The sequence below is a fragment of the Chionomys nivalis genome, chromosome 16 (genome assembly GCF_950005125.1).
Source record: "Chionomys nivalis chromosome 16, mChiNiv1.1, whole genome shotgun sequence".
Lineage (NCBI taxonomy): Eukaryota > Metazoa > Chordata > Mammalia > Rodentia > Cricetidae > Chionomys > Chionomys nivalis.
Genome location: NC_080101.1, coordinates 49,255,342 through 49,274,108, shown reverse-complemented (window position 1 = coordinate 49,274,108; position 18,767 = coordinate 49,255,342). Strand labels below are relative to the sequence as shown.

Sequence of the window (18,767 nt, the reverse complement as noted above, 5' to 3'; positions counted from 1 at the left end):
AAAAACATTTTAAAGCAATGAGTCAAGGAGGGTAAATTCATCCCTAAAACACAGGAATAAAATTTTAAATCCAAAATTTTTTTTACATATTTTAGTATTTTAGTAAAAATTTTCTACTAAAATATAAAAATCAATAAAATCTATCACAAATACAGATATAGGAAGACTTTGGATAATTCATGTACACGCTCTGCTCTTAAACTTGAAAATAGCTCCCACTCTGAGTTGTGTGGGGTGACTCTAATTTAGCAGGTGGCACAGAAAGGGAGAGAAAAAGGCCCAAGTTCACAGTAGAGTAAACTGACAAAGACCACGGGAAGGCAAGCAGTCAAGGCAGTCAGCTGGTTACCTGGTTATACATACCTCCAATAACAGACAATACAAATAGGATTTTTATCTCTACATTTTCTTTTCATAAATGCACCTTGTTAGTGTATTTATGGTTCTAACCAATAAAGCAAAAGACAGTGAGTCATGATTTGAAATGTATCTTCCTTCATGAGATCTTGGAACAAAGCAGATTTATTTTTGTGCTAAATTCTACTTCAAACCCCATGTCATGGAAATCTGAACAATGTGTAGATTTCATTACTAATGAGCCAGCAATGGGTAATTGTGAAAAATGTCCCATACTGTATCCCATAATAATGTGAGGTCTTAATAGTAGTAGCTGGACTCTGAGCAGGAGAAACAAGGTACTCTTAGGTCTTTGCAATAATTCTGTGACTCTAAAACTACAATAAAATTAAACATAATTGAAACAAAAGAAACATAATTTTGGGGAATGATTTTCATTAAAAAATAATGGCCTGATTTGTGTGTGTGTGTGTGTGTGCCAGCAACACTTCAAAACAGTCTGTGAGTTGTACTTAAATGTAAATTCCTATCAAATGAGAGTGATTTCCACAATGAAATGTGTTTGCCCAGGGCGTGAGAAATTAGAACTTGTATCCTGGCTGGTTCAATGCCCTCGTCTTCCCTCCTGTGTTAGTTCCTCTTCCTGTTGCTATAAAAACATACCTCACCGAAGAAACTTAAGGAGAAATCACGGTAGTAGAGAAGCGGCAGAGCTACTGGGTCTACGATAGTCGTAGCCAGCAACAACAGAGGTTCATGTGGTGGTAGGCCAGGAGGCAAAGAGAGCAAGCTGCAGCCTCCAATGGGGCTAGCCTTCAAAGTCCCCTTCACTGTCCAGCTTCCACACAACTGCCCCATAGCCTAATGACCGCAGCTTTTAAAAGGATAACCAGTTCCACATAAAACATTCCAAATACAAGTCTGTGGGCGTTTCAGCATCCAACTGTACCACCCCTCTTCAGAGAGCATGGAGTGGGTGAAGGCATTGGTTTAGATAATGTCTGGGGCTTCACAAGCTGGCCACATCTAGGTCCCAACTCTTTCAGAAAGGTGAGCAGGAAAGACTCTTGGGTGGGTTATTGAAGGGGAATCTAGCACAAAAAAAGTTAAATAATCTTAAAATATGCAATTTACATGTAAACCAAAGTGTACTGTTAGGATTTAATTTAATTTTTAAATCCTTGTCAACCATGAGATTGGGCATTGCAGAACTGCTCAAAGAAGCTGTGAAAATATGAAAATATTGGGTTTATTTGGTTTAAAATTCTGTGCATGTGTGTGTATACAGAAATAATTTCACTATGTCTTATGAAAGAGGAAAAGCCACATTCTAAAAATTCCCAAAACAGAATATGCAATCTCCCATGTCTAAAGACAATACAAATGAAAGATGATTTTTAGTTTACTAAGGAGAAATAAAAGGCCGGACCTCCTCAATTAAAATAAAAAGTATAAAGTAGCCAAGGAAAACAATGTTTATTAATTTTTAAAAAAGTATTTTTGTAGTTTAGTTTCTTGTACCAAATATTAAAATCCATTCTTAAAAGAAAGGATATGATTAATAAGTCAGTCTTGTTATTTTCCCAACCGTGGTTCAAGATATGAAGCAATATCATCAATTGGCTTCCTATGCTAATGCCTTGAACATGTGATTGATCTTCATTTGTTGCAAGTAATATAAAGTGGACATGGAACAAGGCTCAGCAGAGTTTGGGAAGAGCTTCACACTGTTGACATAGCATCATGAACACTGGGCAAGTATTACTGTTAGATTCTCTTTAGCTCTCCCTGTACTGGAGCTAGAAATAGAAGGTCCCAGTGTTGGCAAGAGTGCCACATGTCTGAAGCTTGCCCATCAGTCTGCCTATAATTCTTTGTGATGGGGTCAAGAAGTTAAAATCCTGAACATTTTTTTCAAAACCAAGAACTGATGTGTGTCTCCTTGCTAATGTGTTATTCAAAATATTTCTGCAGGATATTAAGCTACATCTCAGTGTAGCACACTCTTGGGGCTGCATGTCAAAGGAATGCCTATCATCCTTTTTCTAAAGGATGCCATAAGGGAAGCAAATACCCAGGGACTAGGAGTGGTGGGAACAAGGCACAAGAATATCATGGAGAACAGGTACTAGTCCTGAATCAACAGATTCTTCGATCTGCTGGCAGAGCAAGAACTTTATATTCTCCAAATGCTGTTAATCTGACCACAGAAGTGTAGTATATTCAGAGAGGGGAAAAAGTGTCTTTTGTTAAAAGCAACACTTTACTTCTGAATTAATTATTTATTTTCCTTGAGTACAAACATACAAATAATGTACTGATGATGTTTCCTTTTTTTGTTTTTTTGGATTTTTATATCAGACATGCTTCTTTGGTTTCATTTGAATCCTGAAGTCATGGACTCCCTCTAAAACAATGGTCCATAAATCACGGAGTACATAAGGCTAGTGAGTGAGTTAGCTCAGTGGATATGGCATTTGCTAGCAAGCCTGACGATCTGTGTTTTATCCCTAGGACTTACATGATGGAACGAAAGAAATGAAAGTTGTCGTCTGACTTCTACACACATGCCAACACCCACAAATGAAATAAATAAGTGCAATAATTTTAAGGTATGATGTACATAAAATAAATTAGTCTGCCCCAGATATATTTCATAAATGATTTCAAGTGGCAAAGAATTATGTACTTCTACTCAAGTAAAATTTTCTCTAAGTCACTTTTACAGCTAATACTACCTTTTAGTACTTGTTAACAAAATGTCTCATACGGTTAGTCTGAAATCATTAATTTCTTTTTTTGTAAATAGTGTTTCTGTAGCCCAATTATTTGAGAACTGCAAGAAACAATGAAAAAATTAACTAAATCTGGGAGCTACAATTTCTTTTTCTTTTTTTATTAATTTTTTTTAATTAAAAATTTCTGCCTCCTCCCCGCCTCCCTTTTCCCTCCTCTTCCCCCCACTCTCCACACCCCTCTCCCCTCCCCCTCCCTCTCCAGTCCAAAGAGCAGTCAGGGTTCCCTGCCCTGTGGGCAGTCCGAGGTCCTCCTCCCTCCATTCAGGTCTAGGAAGGTGAACATCCAAACAGGCTAGGCTCTCACAAAGCCAGTACATGCAGTAATTTTTAACGAATAGGTTCTGAGAAAAAAGAAAAAAATCATAACAAAATTATAGAAGATATGATAAATTGTTTAAAAAGGAGGAAGAACAAAATGAATTTAAACTCTTTTGGAATTTGGTCTGTCCTGTGTGCTCTTCTGTGTTGAGCATCAGGAAAACATGCCACTGAGCTGTGCAATGTTTGCTGCTTGACGACTTCTTCCCCAGAGAAAAGAATGAAAGATTATTTTAGTCCATGGAAAATTAGTCATTTCCCCAGCATTCCCTTCTAGTCTCTTGATTCTGTGGATGCCTGAGTCCTTTGACATCAGCAATTTCACACTATACACGCTATAGGAAATAGTAACACCACAAATGCTTCTTCTCTATGTAGACACAAACTGCATCCGTTGCAAATGCAATCGACTGTTAGCCTATGGAAATGGGTTTTATTTTTCTACTTTTCATCTATTTATAATGCCACTTTAACATTCCTTGTTTGTCCTTTTAGGTGAATGGATTCTCCTTTGAGGGATCATAACATCTAACTTGCTCCCCCATTAAACTATTGGTTTTATTCATTTCGCATGCATTCCTCTATGTGTGTGTGCGTTCATGGGCACATGTATGCTCAGAGTGCACAAAGGTAAGGAAGGAAGGATAGGACAACCTCTTGTGTCGCCCACTGTCATTCTGAGACAAGGTCTCTCTCTGATCTGAACTTCACCAAGTAGGCTAGGCTGGCCCGTGGCGTCAAGCTTGTCACTGACTCCCCAGGCAGGCGGCCACAAACTTCCTCTACCACAATGAACTGTTTCGCTTTTCAACATGAATTCAGGGATAGCACTGTCCTTGTACTTACAAGTCAAACAGTTCACTGACTGAGATACCGTCCCAGTCCCGACTTCACCTTGGATTTCTATGAGAGCTGTGAATATAAGCTTTTAAGAGCTGTCATTTAACAACGGATGTGAAAAATGTTCAAATATCAGTGGTCCGATAGGATTTTGTTTGGCAAACCATAATGCAAAGGTCTAGTTCCCTAAAGGGAACAAACAATGGTAGTTATAATAGTTAATTTGATTTTCCTAAGTCAGTACATCTGAAGAACACGATGTATATTAGTCACTTTCTTTAAGCAAACGTGCCTTCCCCATCAGAAATATAGCTGGAAGCTCATTTTCATTGAAGTTCGCAGAGCGCAACACGGAAGAAGCCGGGCAAGCCCGAGTGGGTGCAAGAAGGACTCAGAGTCGTGTTGCACGGAAATCAGTCCGTCTCCACTTCAGATGGTGCACTTGGCAAGCCGAGCCCAAGAGCCAGGAAAGTCTCCATGTTCCCAGTGCTGTATTTCCTGCCTGGCACCCTCAGAGAGAGCAAAGCTGCCGCTTGTCACCCGGAGTGAGTTCACGCTGCCTGTGCTGTTGCTATTCTGTCATCTGGCCATCACCACCTTCGTGCAGTCGTGATTGCTTTCTAAAGTTTCAGACGCTGTATCTGGATTGACTTGAATCTGTAGTTCTCTGCAGCTTCTTAACTGTTTAGGTTGCTCACTGTCTGTGTCTACGCCATGTCTTCCATCAGTAGCTAGGGCATTTCAAGGCATTGCATTGTCCTTGTTCCACATTATTCCTCGAGGTAACATGATATTTTAAGTCCATTAGTGTCTTTATAAAAGGTTTAAGAATATTTAAATTTGATAAATTGTTTTTAATTCACTTTATTGGGTAAGCAATAGTCTTATGATAGTAAATGATAAAGTGTTTGTATTTTGAAATTATTCCTATATTGTCAGGTGACTTGTTTGAAAATGTGCAATTTGTTAAATTTAAGTTTCAGAGCTCTTTTGGAGATTGGAAAAGCAGACTCATAAGGTATCTTATTTTTTTTATTTGCTCAAATATCCAAATGCTAGCTGAATCTAATGGTATATTCTTTTAATTCCCACACTTGGGAGACAGGGGAAGGCTTATTTTTGTGAGTTCAAGGCCAACCTAGTCTACGTGGTGAGTAACAGGACAGCCAGGGCTGCACGAAGAGATCCTATCTCAATTTTTCCCCCTACCCAAAGAAAAAGCTGAATGCCAGAATAAAATAATATGTTAGAAACACCCTATGTAGAATAATATTAGGCTTATTATTATATAGACTATTATTATATAGAATAATTTTAGGCTTAATTTTAAGGGAGATTATTTTGCCTCAGCTTTTCTATTTAGATCTCAACACAATTGCTTAACGTCATGTGGTTACAGCCCATGACTATATTTAGGTAAGTAAGCAAATAAATGAATTTAAAAAAACAATCCCACCAAGAGGAAACAAAACAAAAGAACAGAGACTTTGATCTGCTCAAAGTTTAAGAAGAAATGTTAAATATATTAAGACATCAACAGCATAGTTTATTTACACTTTAGCGTGTGCTAAATAAACGCGAACGTTTGCAAGCTCAGTTTTTAGTCCACTGCTTTTAATATTCACGAATACTGTCGGGATTTTTGTTGTCATTGTTTTGTTTGTTTTGCGTTTGCTGATTCTACAACCTGAAGAGAAAAATGAAATAAAAGTATAAGCAAGAAAAGAAAAAGAAAGTGAATTCCATTTGATGTCTCACATTATAAACAAGGTTCCAGTGGAGAAGTTGAGTGCGTATTTCCCAAAGACAAAACGCATAAAAGTTTGAAAAAACCATACTAAGTCATAAGTCACTAACAAAGACTATACAATTTTACTGTTATCATAATTTATTCATTTGTGAATATCTAACACCTAAACATCAACCAATATAAAATGAAAATCCCATGCAATAATGAACCATAGTGATAGACAGGTAACATTTACACTGAATGACTCACACATACTTGAAAACACACTCGGAGAGTCAGTAATGAATCCAACAAACTAAAAAGATTTATATTTCCAATAAACAAGCAAAGCGTGACTGAGAACAGATGAGTATACACAACACTCCAACGCATTAATAAATATTTCCTCTTTTTATAGGATACAGAAGGGGAGAAGGATCCCCACAAAGCATGATTTCAGTCTCTAGAAATCATGCCATAAAGAACTAGATAGAGAACTGCTTTCCATAGCTTAGGGTATTTATAAACCATGAACACCGTAGCAAGCTTAGTGAGAAGACTAAGTCCTTGGCTCTGGGTGAATCCTAAGATTCCAGCTAGTGTTGATGTGATTGCACTTGAGCAGTAAGCCTTGCAAAGCACTTCTAATGAGAAGGCACAAATAACAAAACTCCTCCTAACAAGCCTATTCTTGGTCTATACCCATAGCCCACACAAACCTCCAGAATCTACTTTCACCGCCTTAGCAAGGAAGAGGCATCCCCAGCCTTTCTGTGGAAGCCTATGTTTCAGTCTTACCAACAAATAGTGAGGCTGGGGTCAAGAGCTTCCATGACCACAAATTCCAAAATGGAATTGGTGGGCCTCCGGGAAATATATTTTCTTCCCTGTGTGTAACATCAGTTGTTCAAATATATTCTAAGTCTTTGTATCAAACTCAGTAAATTGAAGGTTAGTGCTCCAATCCTACTGTGTTTTTCCCATTCATTTTGCTGCTTGTGAACCTCTACATCTTTCTAGCTATTTCTTTCCTGTCAATCATTCCTCCTCCCCATGCTTTTTGGAAAGCTTCAATTATCTCTGGATAGATAAGCAAACCTATAGAGAATGTGCATTCCACAGTCCTCTCCTTGTGATATTTGGAAGCAAGTGAGAATTTCAGTACCCATGCACCATCCTGATAAGAACCACATAGTGTGCTCAGATCTGAGGTCTTTTGAATAGACTCTTGAATTAGGAAGAGGTGCAGAACAGGTATTTCCTGTTGAGAAGTAGCATTCCGTCCAAGAATTAGGTCCTATTACTGAACTGCCTTCACTCTCTGCAGAGACGGGGCTTTCTTAATGAGTGTCATGGGTTTGCTTCAGGTCTCAGGGGCTCTGCACACATTCTGAGGGGTTCCAAATGCCTGTCAGTCAGTGCAAAGCTCTGACACAGAACATTCTTCAGTATCTTTACAAAGAAACCCAAGAATCTAAGGCATTTTCCAAGAATGTGCCTTATATTTTGATAGGTACAGTAAATAGCACCATGACAGGCATTTGTCACATGAATGAGTACTGACCTATTATAAAATTGTGTCTTTCCTTTTTTTCTTTCCTCTGTTTTGTCCATTTCCAGTACAAAACATATGCTTCTCGTTTACAAGTAGATCAACAAATGTTTGTGAATGGAAACATATGGAAGTACTAGGTTCATGGACTTTCTCCTTCATTGTCGGGATAACTAGACAGAAAGTACCTCTCTATCAATGAGGAACAAAAGCAGTTTTGATAACGGTATTTATTGTACGTTTCTAAACATGGCCAGTGAACAGGAGATGGATGGGAAAAGCCCAGGTGAGTGGTTCATCTCACATGATAGACAGATGGCATGTTATATTTGTGAGGTCCTCTTAAAACTCACTTCGTCCATGTAGGATTTCAAAGACTGTCCTCCACTGGAGTCTTCTCCCTCGAGGCAAACAGAGGTTAGAAACATCAGAAAGGGACAGGAAGAACAATGCACCATTGTAGAGGGCAATGAGATCTGCCTTGGCTGTGCAAGTGATGTCTGTGACAAGCTCAGATTCTCTGGGGGAGATAGCATTCCTTTCCAGACAAAGACACATCTTATGAGTACATTTCAGTTCAAGTAAACAAATAGTCAGTGAAGCTTATTTGATATTAGAGGAGAATACTAGGCATGTTTACTCAGTTTTTCATTATTAACTTTCTATGTTCTTAAAATTAGATGAAACCACTAATTCCATGTGATAGAAATTTTCATGAGGACCTAACATCTGGACCTAAGGCCATTGTATGAAAAGAGAACAAATGTGTGATTATTTTATCTTTCCCTTTAGTCCTTCCAGCTGTACAGGCCTGTGCTTAGTGGCCAGTCGCTTGTGTCTTTTGCTAATTTATGTTTAAACACTAGTAACCAGAGAGTCTGAGATCATTAAAATGTGACGCATCAAATTAAATATATTCTAAACGATCAGTCAAGCTGTTGGTTTGGATAAATTATATTTCTTGACTGCATAGCATGGCCCTCTAAAAACTTGGAAGTACATTCTGTGATGAGTTGATAAAGTCTAGGACATGATATTTTTAACGATAGGTAAATAACTGTGAATGAGGATTAAAAAGGTTGTCACAGGTTTTTTTTTTTTTTTTTGATTTTCAAGGTCCCTCATATATGTTATCTCATTGGATTGCTGTGGTTTGCATGTCTGTTTGTTTCTTTCTTAGTAAAATTTAAGTACAATACATCCTCAGGCCAATTTGACATGTTGAAAAATTGAAGTAGGAGGATCAGAGAGAAATAAATGAACCCAGGAGCTAAACAAAGAACCACTGGGGCTGCAGTTAGTCTGATACTATACTACCTCACTATGATTAAAAAGAATTTATCATTAAAAATTAAATTTATTTTAATTTTGACAGTGGGACTTTTCTTAGGTTGGAGGCTGGCTTTTGAAGGTTGTCTTTGCATGTTCTGATGGTGTTGGAGGCCCTTCTATATTTGTTTTGATTTCATTGGTTATTAAAGAAACTGCCTTGGTCTAGTTGATAGGGCAGAACTGATAGGTGGAGTAGAAAGAACAGAATTCTGGGAAGAAGAGCAGTGCGGCAGACGCCATGGTTCTCCTGCCCTATACGGATGCTGGTTAGACTCATGCCAGTAAGCCACAGTCAAGTGGTGATATACATTAATGGAGATGGGTTAAATCAAGATGTGAGAGTTAGCCAATAAGAGGCTAGAGATAATGGGCCAGACGGTAATTTAATTAATACATTTCTGTGTGGTAATTTTGGGGTATAAGCTAGCTGGGTGGCAGGACACAGCCCACAGCTCCTCCTACAACATTCTGAACAATAGAATCTGGGGAATAAAGGTCACACTCTTGTATCAAAACAAAATTTAACTTAGGGGTAATAGACTGATATTTTTGAAAATTGAAATGGTACAAATCAGTATGGTAATATTTCTTCTTAAATTATGATTTCCACTAGTATGTCACACAAAAAATCAATATACTACAGCTTAAAAGTCTCTGAATGCTTCTAAGTTTGAAGAATATTTCAAGATATAAAACAGTCAAAAAGATAGGATAGCGCCTTTAATCCCAGCACTCAGGAGGCAGAGGCAGATGGCTCTCTGTGAGTTCGAAGCCAGAGGTAGTTCCAGAACAGTCAGAGTTCCACAGAGAAACCCTGTCTCAAACGACAAACAAGCAAAAACAAAAGCAAGTGATAGCAACAATGCCATAGAGAGGACAGTTCATAACATTAAAGTCTCTAATTGATAATACAGGGAAAGGAGCACTCGGAAGAGAGGATTACAAATGTGCTCGTGGCCAAGTGAACAGAGGCAAAGACCAGAGGTAGGTCCTCTGAATCTTAGGAAAGAACCCAGTGAAGGATTGGGCTCCATATGTCTGTCACAGCTTCTTCAGTAGGCTTTCAAAGGATGCATCTTCCGCCCTCCCAGGGGCACTAAGGAAAGAGAACATTTTCATAGCACAAATCTAACCATTTCTTATCACATTCTCTTATCATTAAAGACTAGTATTTTAAATATTAAGGCAACCAAATAGCATAATATTTTGGTAATCACCTCTTAGAATGCAATCAAAAAATAACCAAATGCAATTTCCCTTGAAAAACAAAGAGGGTAAAAATGATAGAAAAGAGAAAGAAAGGGACATTGAAGGAGAGGAAGGGTGGGTATACCGAAACTATGCCTTTAAAACAAAATACGAGAAGATATTTCCTGAAACATGGTTTCACTTATCTTGAATTTCTAATATAATCATGGTTGAGGCAAGAAATGTGTTAAATATGCATGAGAAAATGCATTGCAAACACAGAGAAAGTTGACAGGGGGCTAGATCACATAAGCTGTTAGGAAGGTTAGCCTTTGCCACCGTCTTTGATTTTTACAATAAAAAATCTTCAGTAATAAGTAATACCCTAGTATTTACCTTTTTAATTCTATTTGCATTTTAACTCTCATATACATCTCTTGCCTCACTCAATAAGTATATTTTCTTCATCTCTTACTAATTATTAGACAAAATACAGATTGGCTCTCTCACTGGGGCCATTTACATTGGTGCATGTTGAAGGTTTCTCTGGTACTAATTTCCTTCAAAGAAAGTTTCATGACCTACTTCACTGAAATCTTCTTGTTGTTTCTCACCCTATTGAAATAAAATTAAGTAAGAATGCTAGCACAGAGCACCCTCTTAAGAAGTTCCTGAGTTATTTGCCACTCACAGAAGAAGAGGAAGTCAATGGGATTGGCCAAGGTCTTCCTAAACCCAAGCAGAACATAAAATGTCATCATTGCTTATTCCAACTAGTTATCAAGTACTTAATGGGAGTCACAGTTGTAGGTGTTAGGCCAAATAGTTGAACAAAACTTACCTCCGTTATCAAAAGTTTACCATGGGAGAACAGACAGACTCAATTAGGATTAAGAACAGAAGTTCTTTGACACATGTAATGTCAAGCTGCCACAGGAAGAAGCTAAGAAGAAAAAACATGGCGGCTTTCACTCCTTCACTAGGCAGCTACTGAGCAAGATGAAGCGCTGGGAACTGCTGCTGTCACTGCCTGTGCACTGAGGGCACGAGGCAGAGTCATGCCTGAGATTGCTTTCCCAGTTAGTCTTGAAGACTTCATCGATTACCTTATTAATGAAGCTGAATAAGGAGGCGGTCTGAGAAATAATGAAAATCTTGTTTAAAACACAACAGAATAAACCCAAGAAGCCATGAGAAGGACAAGAAGAAGCACCGAGAAAAAGTCCCAGGCTCTGTAATATGTGTTGTATGTGTGTTGTCAGACAGCTACCAGCTGTGTGTAGGCTACTAATTTCCTAGGACAAGTTTGCATAGTAGAGATGGGGCCAGGGTTGATATTCTGCTTTCCAACGGCTTCATCAGACAGGTGAGTACACCATTTTCACAGGAGGTGTGGAGACTGAAATACAGCTTTTTGAAATTAGCAAACCCTGGGGGCAGCAGCTACTACTGCTCAAGGCAAACACCATGTTGCATGTTCTGACCAGTGGAAAGGTCTCCATCTAGGGGGCTTTGGCGAGCTCATGGGGTGTTGAAGTCCCACTGGTACATTCAATAAGTTGAACTTGGTTGTTTTTTACGCTTCCATATTTGAACAGATGCTGCTTCTGGTTAAGTTTCTCCCAGTGATCTTTCATATTATGTGTGAAAATTATATCTGGAAAATGTGCTCATAATTCTAGATGTAATCTCATACCACCTTTTCCCATGGATGACCCCTGTATCCTCTAGAGAATATACCTTAGGGCTGGAGAGATGGCTCAGCCGTTAAAGGCTAGGCTCACAACCAAAAATATAAGAGAATATACCTTAACAGACAAAAACAAGAAACAAAACAAACACACTAACTAAAAACAGTGGTGATCTCAGGACACAGCAAGGGCGATTCATTCGGATTTTAATGGTTACTAGTGTAGCAAGATGTCTGTTCTGGGAAGGAATAACTTTAGGCATGATCAAATTACCTTTAAGAATGCACAAAACAGCAGAGCGGTGGTGGCGCACGCCTTTAATCTCAGCACTCGGGAGGCAGAGGCAGGCGGATCTCTGTGAGTTCGAGGCCAGCCTGGTCTACAAGAGCTAGTTCCAGGACAGGCTCCAAAGCTACAGAGAAACCCTGTCTGGGGGTGGGGGACACAGGTACTGAAGAGATAGATAACTCACAGTGGTTAAGAGTACGTGTACTCTCACGGAGGACTTGGGACCAATCCCCAGCATGCACAAGTTACCACCTGAAACTCTAGTCGCAGGGCATCTGGGACCCTCTTCTCTTCTCTGCTATGGCATCGCATGCACATATGTACACGCAGGCAGAACCTTTGCATGTGTGTGTGACAAAAACAAATTGAAAGTTTTAAGGAGGGCAACACATAGTCGACGTCTGTGCAAATGACCAATTTCTAAATTCAAATAAAAATAATTTACACTTCTCTTCCAAGACTTGGATGTCATGTTCAAGAGTTCATTTAGTAAAAATGAAAATGAGTGGTGGTAATTATGAGAATAATGGCTATTATTAAGAATGTTCACTTTTGAGTGATTTAAAATATTTCATTGTTCCTATTTTCTCAAAAGTGACTACTCAAGGAGGGGAAAGCACTTTAATGCTCCGATTTTCTTCAATGTCACGTAAAACAAAAGTGGGCGGGCAAAGCTATAAATATTTGTGGGCGTGGTGACCTTGGTGACCTTCACAAATGATTGTTAGATCAGGGAACGGGCAGCATGGGGAGGTGTGACACATTTTTACAGCTATTTTCTTTGAACTGAAACATTTCCCCCAAGTTAGGAGGGAACAATGTAAGTTTCAAGTTGAAATTAAAAAAATAAAAAAAATTAAGAAGGAGGCCTTTTTAAACAGTCAGAATTTTAGGTAAAGTAGGAAGCATTAAAAATAGGCAAAGAAGATCATCTAGGTGGAGAATGGAGAACTTGAAGCAAGAAACTAAACAAATAAAGCGAAAGGGAAGATAGAAAAAAAGCAGTCATGTCTCAGGCAAACTGTCCTGTACATTTTAGCAGGCACGCTGGTTCAGAGACAGAGGTGTTTACAGTGAAGGGTGGAAAGAAATACCTGACTCCCCAAGGGTGCCAAAGGTCAGCTAAAGAGCCCACAGGTGTGTACATTGGAAAGCTATGTGCTAAAAGGGTCATACTTGTCTATGATGAGATTGGGGTTATGTGCAGGATCTCACCTGCTGAGGCACAGTTATCTGGTAAAAGCCAAGTTCTCATCCTCTGTGGTTTTCTCTCAGTGTTAACTAAGACAAGTATGTGATCCAAGTGACTTTTCTGTATATATACTTAATTTCACAACAAACAGAAATGTATTTCTGATACCAAACTATATCTTTAAATACACATAAATTTATTCCTGATGTCAAGCTATAATTTGTAGGCAAAATTGAGAGACCCAAGTGCAACCCTTACAGCATTAGAATGAGATATTGTCAAGCTCTGCTTATTAGTGGTATTGTTTCTGTGATCATGTCCCCAATTCTTCAGTCTATGGAAAGTGGTAAATGTCAGTCATATTTCCAGAAGAGTGAAGAACATTCTCAGAGTTCTAATTTAATCTTGTGGTAACCTAATTATAACACTGACCTCATAAAAACCAGTTGGCAATTTAAATTTTTACTGTTTGAAATCATTAAGCCTTTAAATTCTCTTTCATTAGGGTTTTAAAAAAATCAATAGATGTCACTTTGAAATCTGCAAAGTATCTGGATAAACTCTCTGAGGTCAGTAAAATATGAATGTGAACCTCATCATTCAAACCAAACACACAATGTATTCTTTTCAAATTACATTAATCTATGCCTTGCAAAAGGGCCAAATGGCAATGTGGCTAGTTTCCTCAACTGAGACTCAAATGTTTATGAGGAGGAAAACTGATATATGAGATACAAAATCTCTTAAAACACCAAGGGCTCCTGTCTCTAGTGTTCTCAACTGTGTTGTTCTCACTTTCAATTGTGGTTGATATTTCAGGTACATAATATCATCAGGCATTTCTCTGAACTTAAAACATAATTTTCTATTAACATCTACATAGAAACCTACTTTTATATTTGCTATTTTAATGTCTATTTCTGATTTCTCTCTGCATTTAACAGTGAAAAGATCAATTTCATATTTTAGGTACATCTGCATTACTTAATATCCATTGTCATCATTGTAGGAAGCATGTTGTCAGATAGACATGGTGCTGGAAAAGGAACAGAAAGTTCTACATCAGGATTAGCAGACAACAAGAAGAGTTAGTGACATTGGGCCTGACTTTAGCATTTGAGACCCCAGTGACACACTTCTTCCAATAAGGCCACATCTACTCCAACAAGGCCACATCTCCTAATGCCACTCCCCAAGCATTCAATTATAGGAGTCTATGGGGACCATTCTCAGGTTTTTGTAATACAACAAAGTCTTAAAAGACTCAGTTCAAGGATAAATGGAAGGTTGACTAATGTTAAATAGATACTTAATAAAATGGGGAATTTCAGAGCTTGAAAGAAACAAATGATCAGAAGGAAGAAATAACAGTGCCTGACTTGGGATGTAAAAGCATCCTTAGCAATACTGTCTCCAATCACAGAGACATTTCTGCTTACAAATCTCTCAGTTCTCTAGTGACAGACAACACCCCACAGGCTCTGGCAGTCATACTTTTGCCTCTCCATCTACTTCCCTCTGCCTATGACCTTTCTTTCCTCAAGCTGCTTTCAGACATTGCGTGCCTTTCACCCAGTGTCACTCAGTAGTATTTCATTCTCCTTAAGGCTTAGGTCTGCCATCGTTTGTTCTGGGTGGAGTTCACGGACCCTGTACATTTGTGTTACCACCTTTTCACACTTGGCCCTGTTACATGTTTCATGGCTCTCCTGCCCCTCTCACCTTTATTACTTATTGTCAGAAACTTTTCCCGTTTGCTGTGTTGGAATTTTTGATGATTAAAATATAAATTGTTGATACATCTAATTTGTCATTTAGGATCTGGATTATTTCTGAGTGAATACTCAGAAAAATTATTTGTAATATCATGCGACCCATTTATCTGTGAATTTCCTAATTTCACTTTGTTTTTATAGCTGAGTAGTATTCTTCTAAAGTAGACTCTACTCCACCTAAGATCAGACCTCGACAATTATGACGCCTAGGACAAAATATTAAGCAAGGGCCACATTGTTAAGACTTGTTGTATGAAGTGTGCCCTAACAGTCAGGCATACTTAGGCAGCTTCAGGTTTGGGATTACTGGAATATTTGAAATTGAAGTTCTGAACCACTCTGTAGAATAGATAGAGCAGTTAGAGGGTGTGGGACCATGGTCTATATTCTTATTATATTTTTAATAAACACTTATTGGCCAGTAGCCAAGAAGGAAGTAGAGGCAGGACAACCAGACAGGAAGTAGACATGGGTCAATGAGAACAAGAGAATTCTGGGAAGAAGGAAGCTCCTTCTGCAGTCCTATACAGATACAGAAAAAGCAAGATGTGACTACGCCACTGAAAAAGGTACTGAGCCATGTGGCTAACAAAGATAAGAATAATGGACTAATGTAAGTTATAAGAGTTAATAAAAAGCATGAGCTAATTTTCCAATCAGTTTAGGATTAATGTAGACCTCTGTGTGATTTCTTTGGGACTTAATGACTGCAGGAACCAGGCAGGACAGAAACCCCAACAACAATTAGAATTGCTCACTCCACTCCCCATCCCTGCCCCTTTTCTCAATACTCTACTCTGCACCCCAAAGCAGTGGCTGTGCCTGCCTGCCTTACCCAAAGCTACTTCATATACTCTAGCAGCTGCTTCTTTATTTCTTAGGTCTAGAATTCAGTTGTAGGAGTTATAAACTAAGGACAGTTCTTCAAAGCAGGCTTGGGGTCATTTGGGCAAGGACCCTGGGATCTTGGTACCTAGCACATACATGGTGAAGCTCAGAGTAGATATGTCTGCTTGGCCATATGGCTTCCTCATGTCATATGGACAGAAATGGTCTTTGTCTCCCAGAAGAACACCCACTGACTCTCATACCATTGACAGCACAGAATACCAGGCCGGGCACCTGATTCATCCCAAGGTTATCATTGAATGAATGAGCACTATTACAAGAAACATACATTTTTAACTTAATGGAGAAAGTGGCAGAGAGTGTGGCTAGAGTATAGAAAGACAAAGATTGCAACTATTCTGAATAATGCAAAATGGCAGAATCAGGGACCTTCTGATGGCAAAAGATAGGGAGAGCATTCAGTTTTATGTCTAAGAAGCAGCAAGAAAAAAATTACATCCGAATACAATGCAGAGACAAACATTTAAAACTGACTACACTTATTTTATAGTCACCAAATCCTAGGTAAGCAAAACTATACTAAAGGTAAGATATATGGATAAAACTAAGGGAAAGAAACCAATCAAAAGTTTCTACCAAGAAGAAGCATTAGATCTCTGGCCATTCTGAGAATAACTTCAAATGAACAGTTTCATCCAGAGCAAGCAGGGTGGCTTGCAGGCAGTCATTATCAAGAATATTGCATAAAATTTAGAGACGAAATTCAGCGTGGAAGGATGTGGAAGAAGTGGCTTACAGAAGGCACCTTTTTCATCAGGTTCTCTAACTACGGATACCATTGTCTAGACACTATCGGTTTGGTCTTGAACTCCATTTACAAGCTCTTTTATTGTGAGTTTAGTTCAAAAAAGAGTGTAGAATGTATTTAAGAACCAAACCTTGTATGGATTCGTTTCAGTGGTACAGAATTACAAAGTAATCAGGGGAATAAACACGATAAGGACAAAACCACGAAATGATCCAGATCTGACAACCTAAAGAAATATAATCTGAGACAGGGCCTCAACTGTGGGCCTAATGGCAATTTGTGGAGTCTCTTTGATGCAGCACAGTTTTCCTTTCGTGGGCTAAAGCTCTTGCCTCTTTATGAGACCCAGGATGTTCTGTAAGGAGAAATGCTTTTGTTAACTCTTAGCCTTGACGTGAACTTAATGCTCTGTACAGAACAAAGCTTGCACTGGGACCCTGAAGAGGGCCAAACCACATCACAGGGAGTAAGGAGATATCTCCTGTTCTCCTGAAGGTATGCCTGTCTGGAGAACCAAGTTCAAAGTAAAACTCGTTTGAGGTCTTACTGAACATGACTGAGTATTGAGGTTCATTACAATGTTTTCTCATGTGTTTGCACTTTGTGAAAACAGCTAGGAACAGAAATAGAAGAGCCAAAAAAATTCCCCGCCAGCTTTGGAGTCTAAAAAATATTTCCCAAGGAAAGAATAATGTTTATAGCATGTGCAGTTTAATTTTATATTCTTCCACTATTAATTGAGATGAACACTTTGAATGTTGGACACTTTATGATAGTCAATTTCAGAAAAAATTATTTAGCATGGTCTGAAACTCAAACCAGCATTACAAAGGTTTCTCATCTTAAGGCCATTGCCAGTTAAGTCAAACAGTCCAATAATGCCAAGTCACAAAAGGCCAATCTCAACATTTTTAAGGATCACTGGTCATTCTCCATGATCCATCTGTCTTCTTCACTGGCCTGAAAAAAGAGTTAATGGGAGATGATGGTGGCACTTAGTTCTGCAGTTTCTCTATGGATATGATACCAGCTTTTATTCCCTATTTTCCCTGGAAGAAGCAACTCTAAAGGCTTCCATTTATTTCGTCTTTCCAAATATACTAGTCTGCACCCCATAGGTCAAGGAACCAGTGTGAGGATTCTGCCAGCTTCTAAGTATGTTTATCCCAATTATACATTTTATACATTCTAAGACTGGAAAAGTAACCCAACCAGAGGATGAATTAAGGGGTGAACTGGACCTGCTGTAAGGCAGACTTCAGCCAAAACTCCGTTAGTCACCTGATCTCCACAAGTCCTTGCTTTAACTGTAGGGTCACAATGTTTCTTGGGGTCTCCCAGAATCACGTATCAATTCAGAACTACAATCAAATAGACCCTAGAAAATCTGATTGTTTTCTTTCAGAGTGTACAGTTACCCTTATAAAGAACCTTAAGTCCCTCTGGGGAAGGACTGGAGAAAGACACACAGGAAAATTTTAATTATTTTATCAGGGTCCTTCATCAGAGGAACCTTGTCATTCCTTCATTCAAGAGATTTAAGAACTGCAAGTGGGCTCAAGTAGGGAAATTGGATTGTGGGCCAGGATTCCCTTTGGCACAATCCAACATAGCCTTTCTTTCTTTCATTTGAAATTTTTTTTTTCCTGCTTACACAGACCAGAGAAAAATTCAGTAAGTTTATTATCTATTTCATTCCTAGAAATGCCATGACTGATTAGCTAGTATCAAAGGTCCATATGAGTTATGCCACCATAAAAATCACTTCGTGATCTTAGGCCATTCTGGACATTGCTTTGTCTGTGCAGCCCATTGCCATAACCACAATCACCTTGCCTTTGATGAGTCAGTGCTGTGATTTGGTCCCTGCTACTTCAGAGCCCAGTTAAACCCAGTGCATTTAATTCATCCAACCTGCAGCAGCATCCCAACCCTAGTCTGGCACAATGAAAAGAGCAACAACAGAGAGCTTCAAATGTGCTGGGGCCTCGCTCACTAGTTTGCATCTTATAGGATTAGTGAGGGCCATGTCTTCTGGACCTTCCCATTG

At 38.8% G+C, this 18,767-nt stretch overlaps 1 protein-coding gene across 3 annotated transcripts in view; it reads right to left on the bottom strand.

The window, feature by feature from the left end:
• The window catches only part of C16H8orf34 (chromosome 16 C8orf34 homolog), a 371,793-nt gene that overhangs the window by 23,938 nt on the left and 329,088 nt on the right, over positions 1–18,767 (bottom strand). For all 3 annotated transcript variants that reach the window (XM_057790534.1, XM_057790535.1, XM_057790536.1), the window contains one exon: positions 7,948–7,995. In XM_057790534.1, coding sequence (XP_057646517.1) covers positions 7,948–7,995 — 48 coding nt within the window. The remainder of the gene's footprint in view (positions 1–7,947; positions 7,996–18,767) is intronic.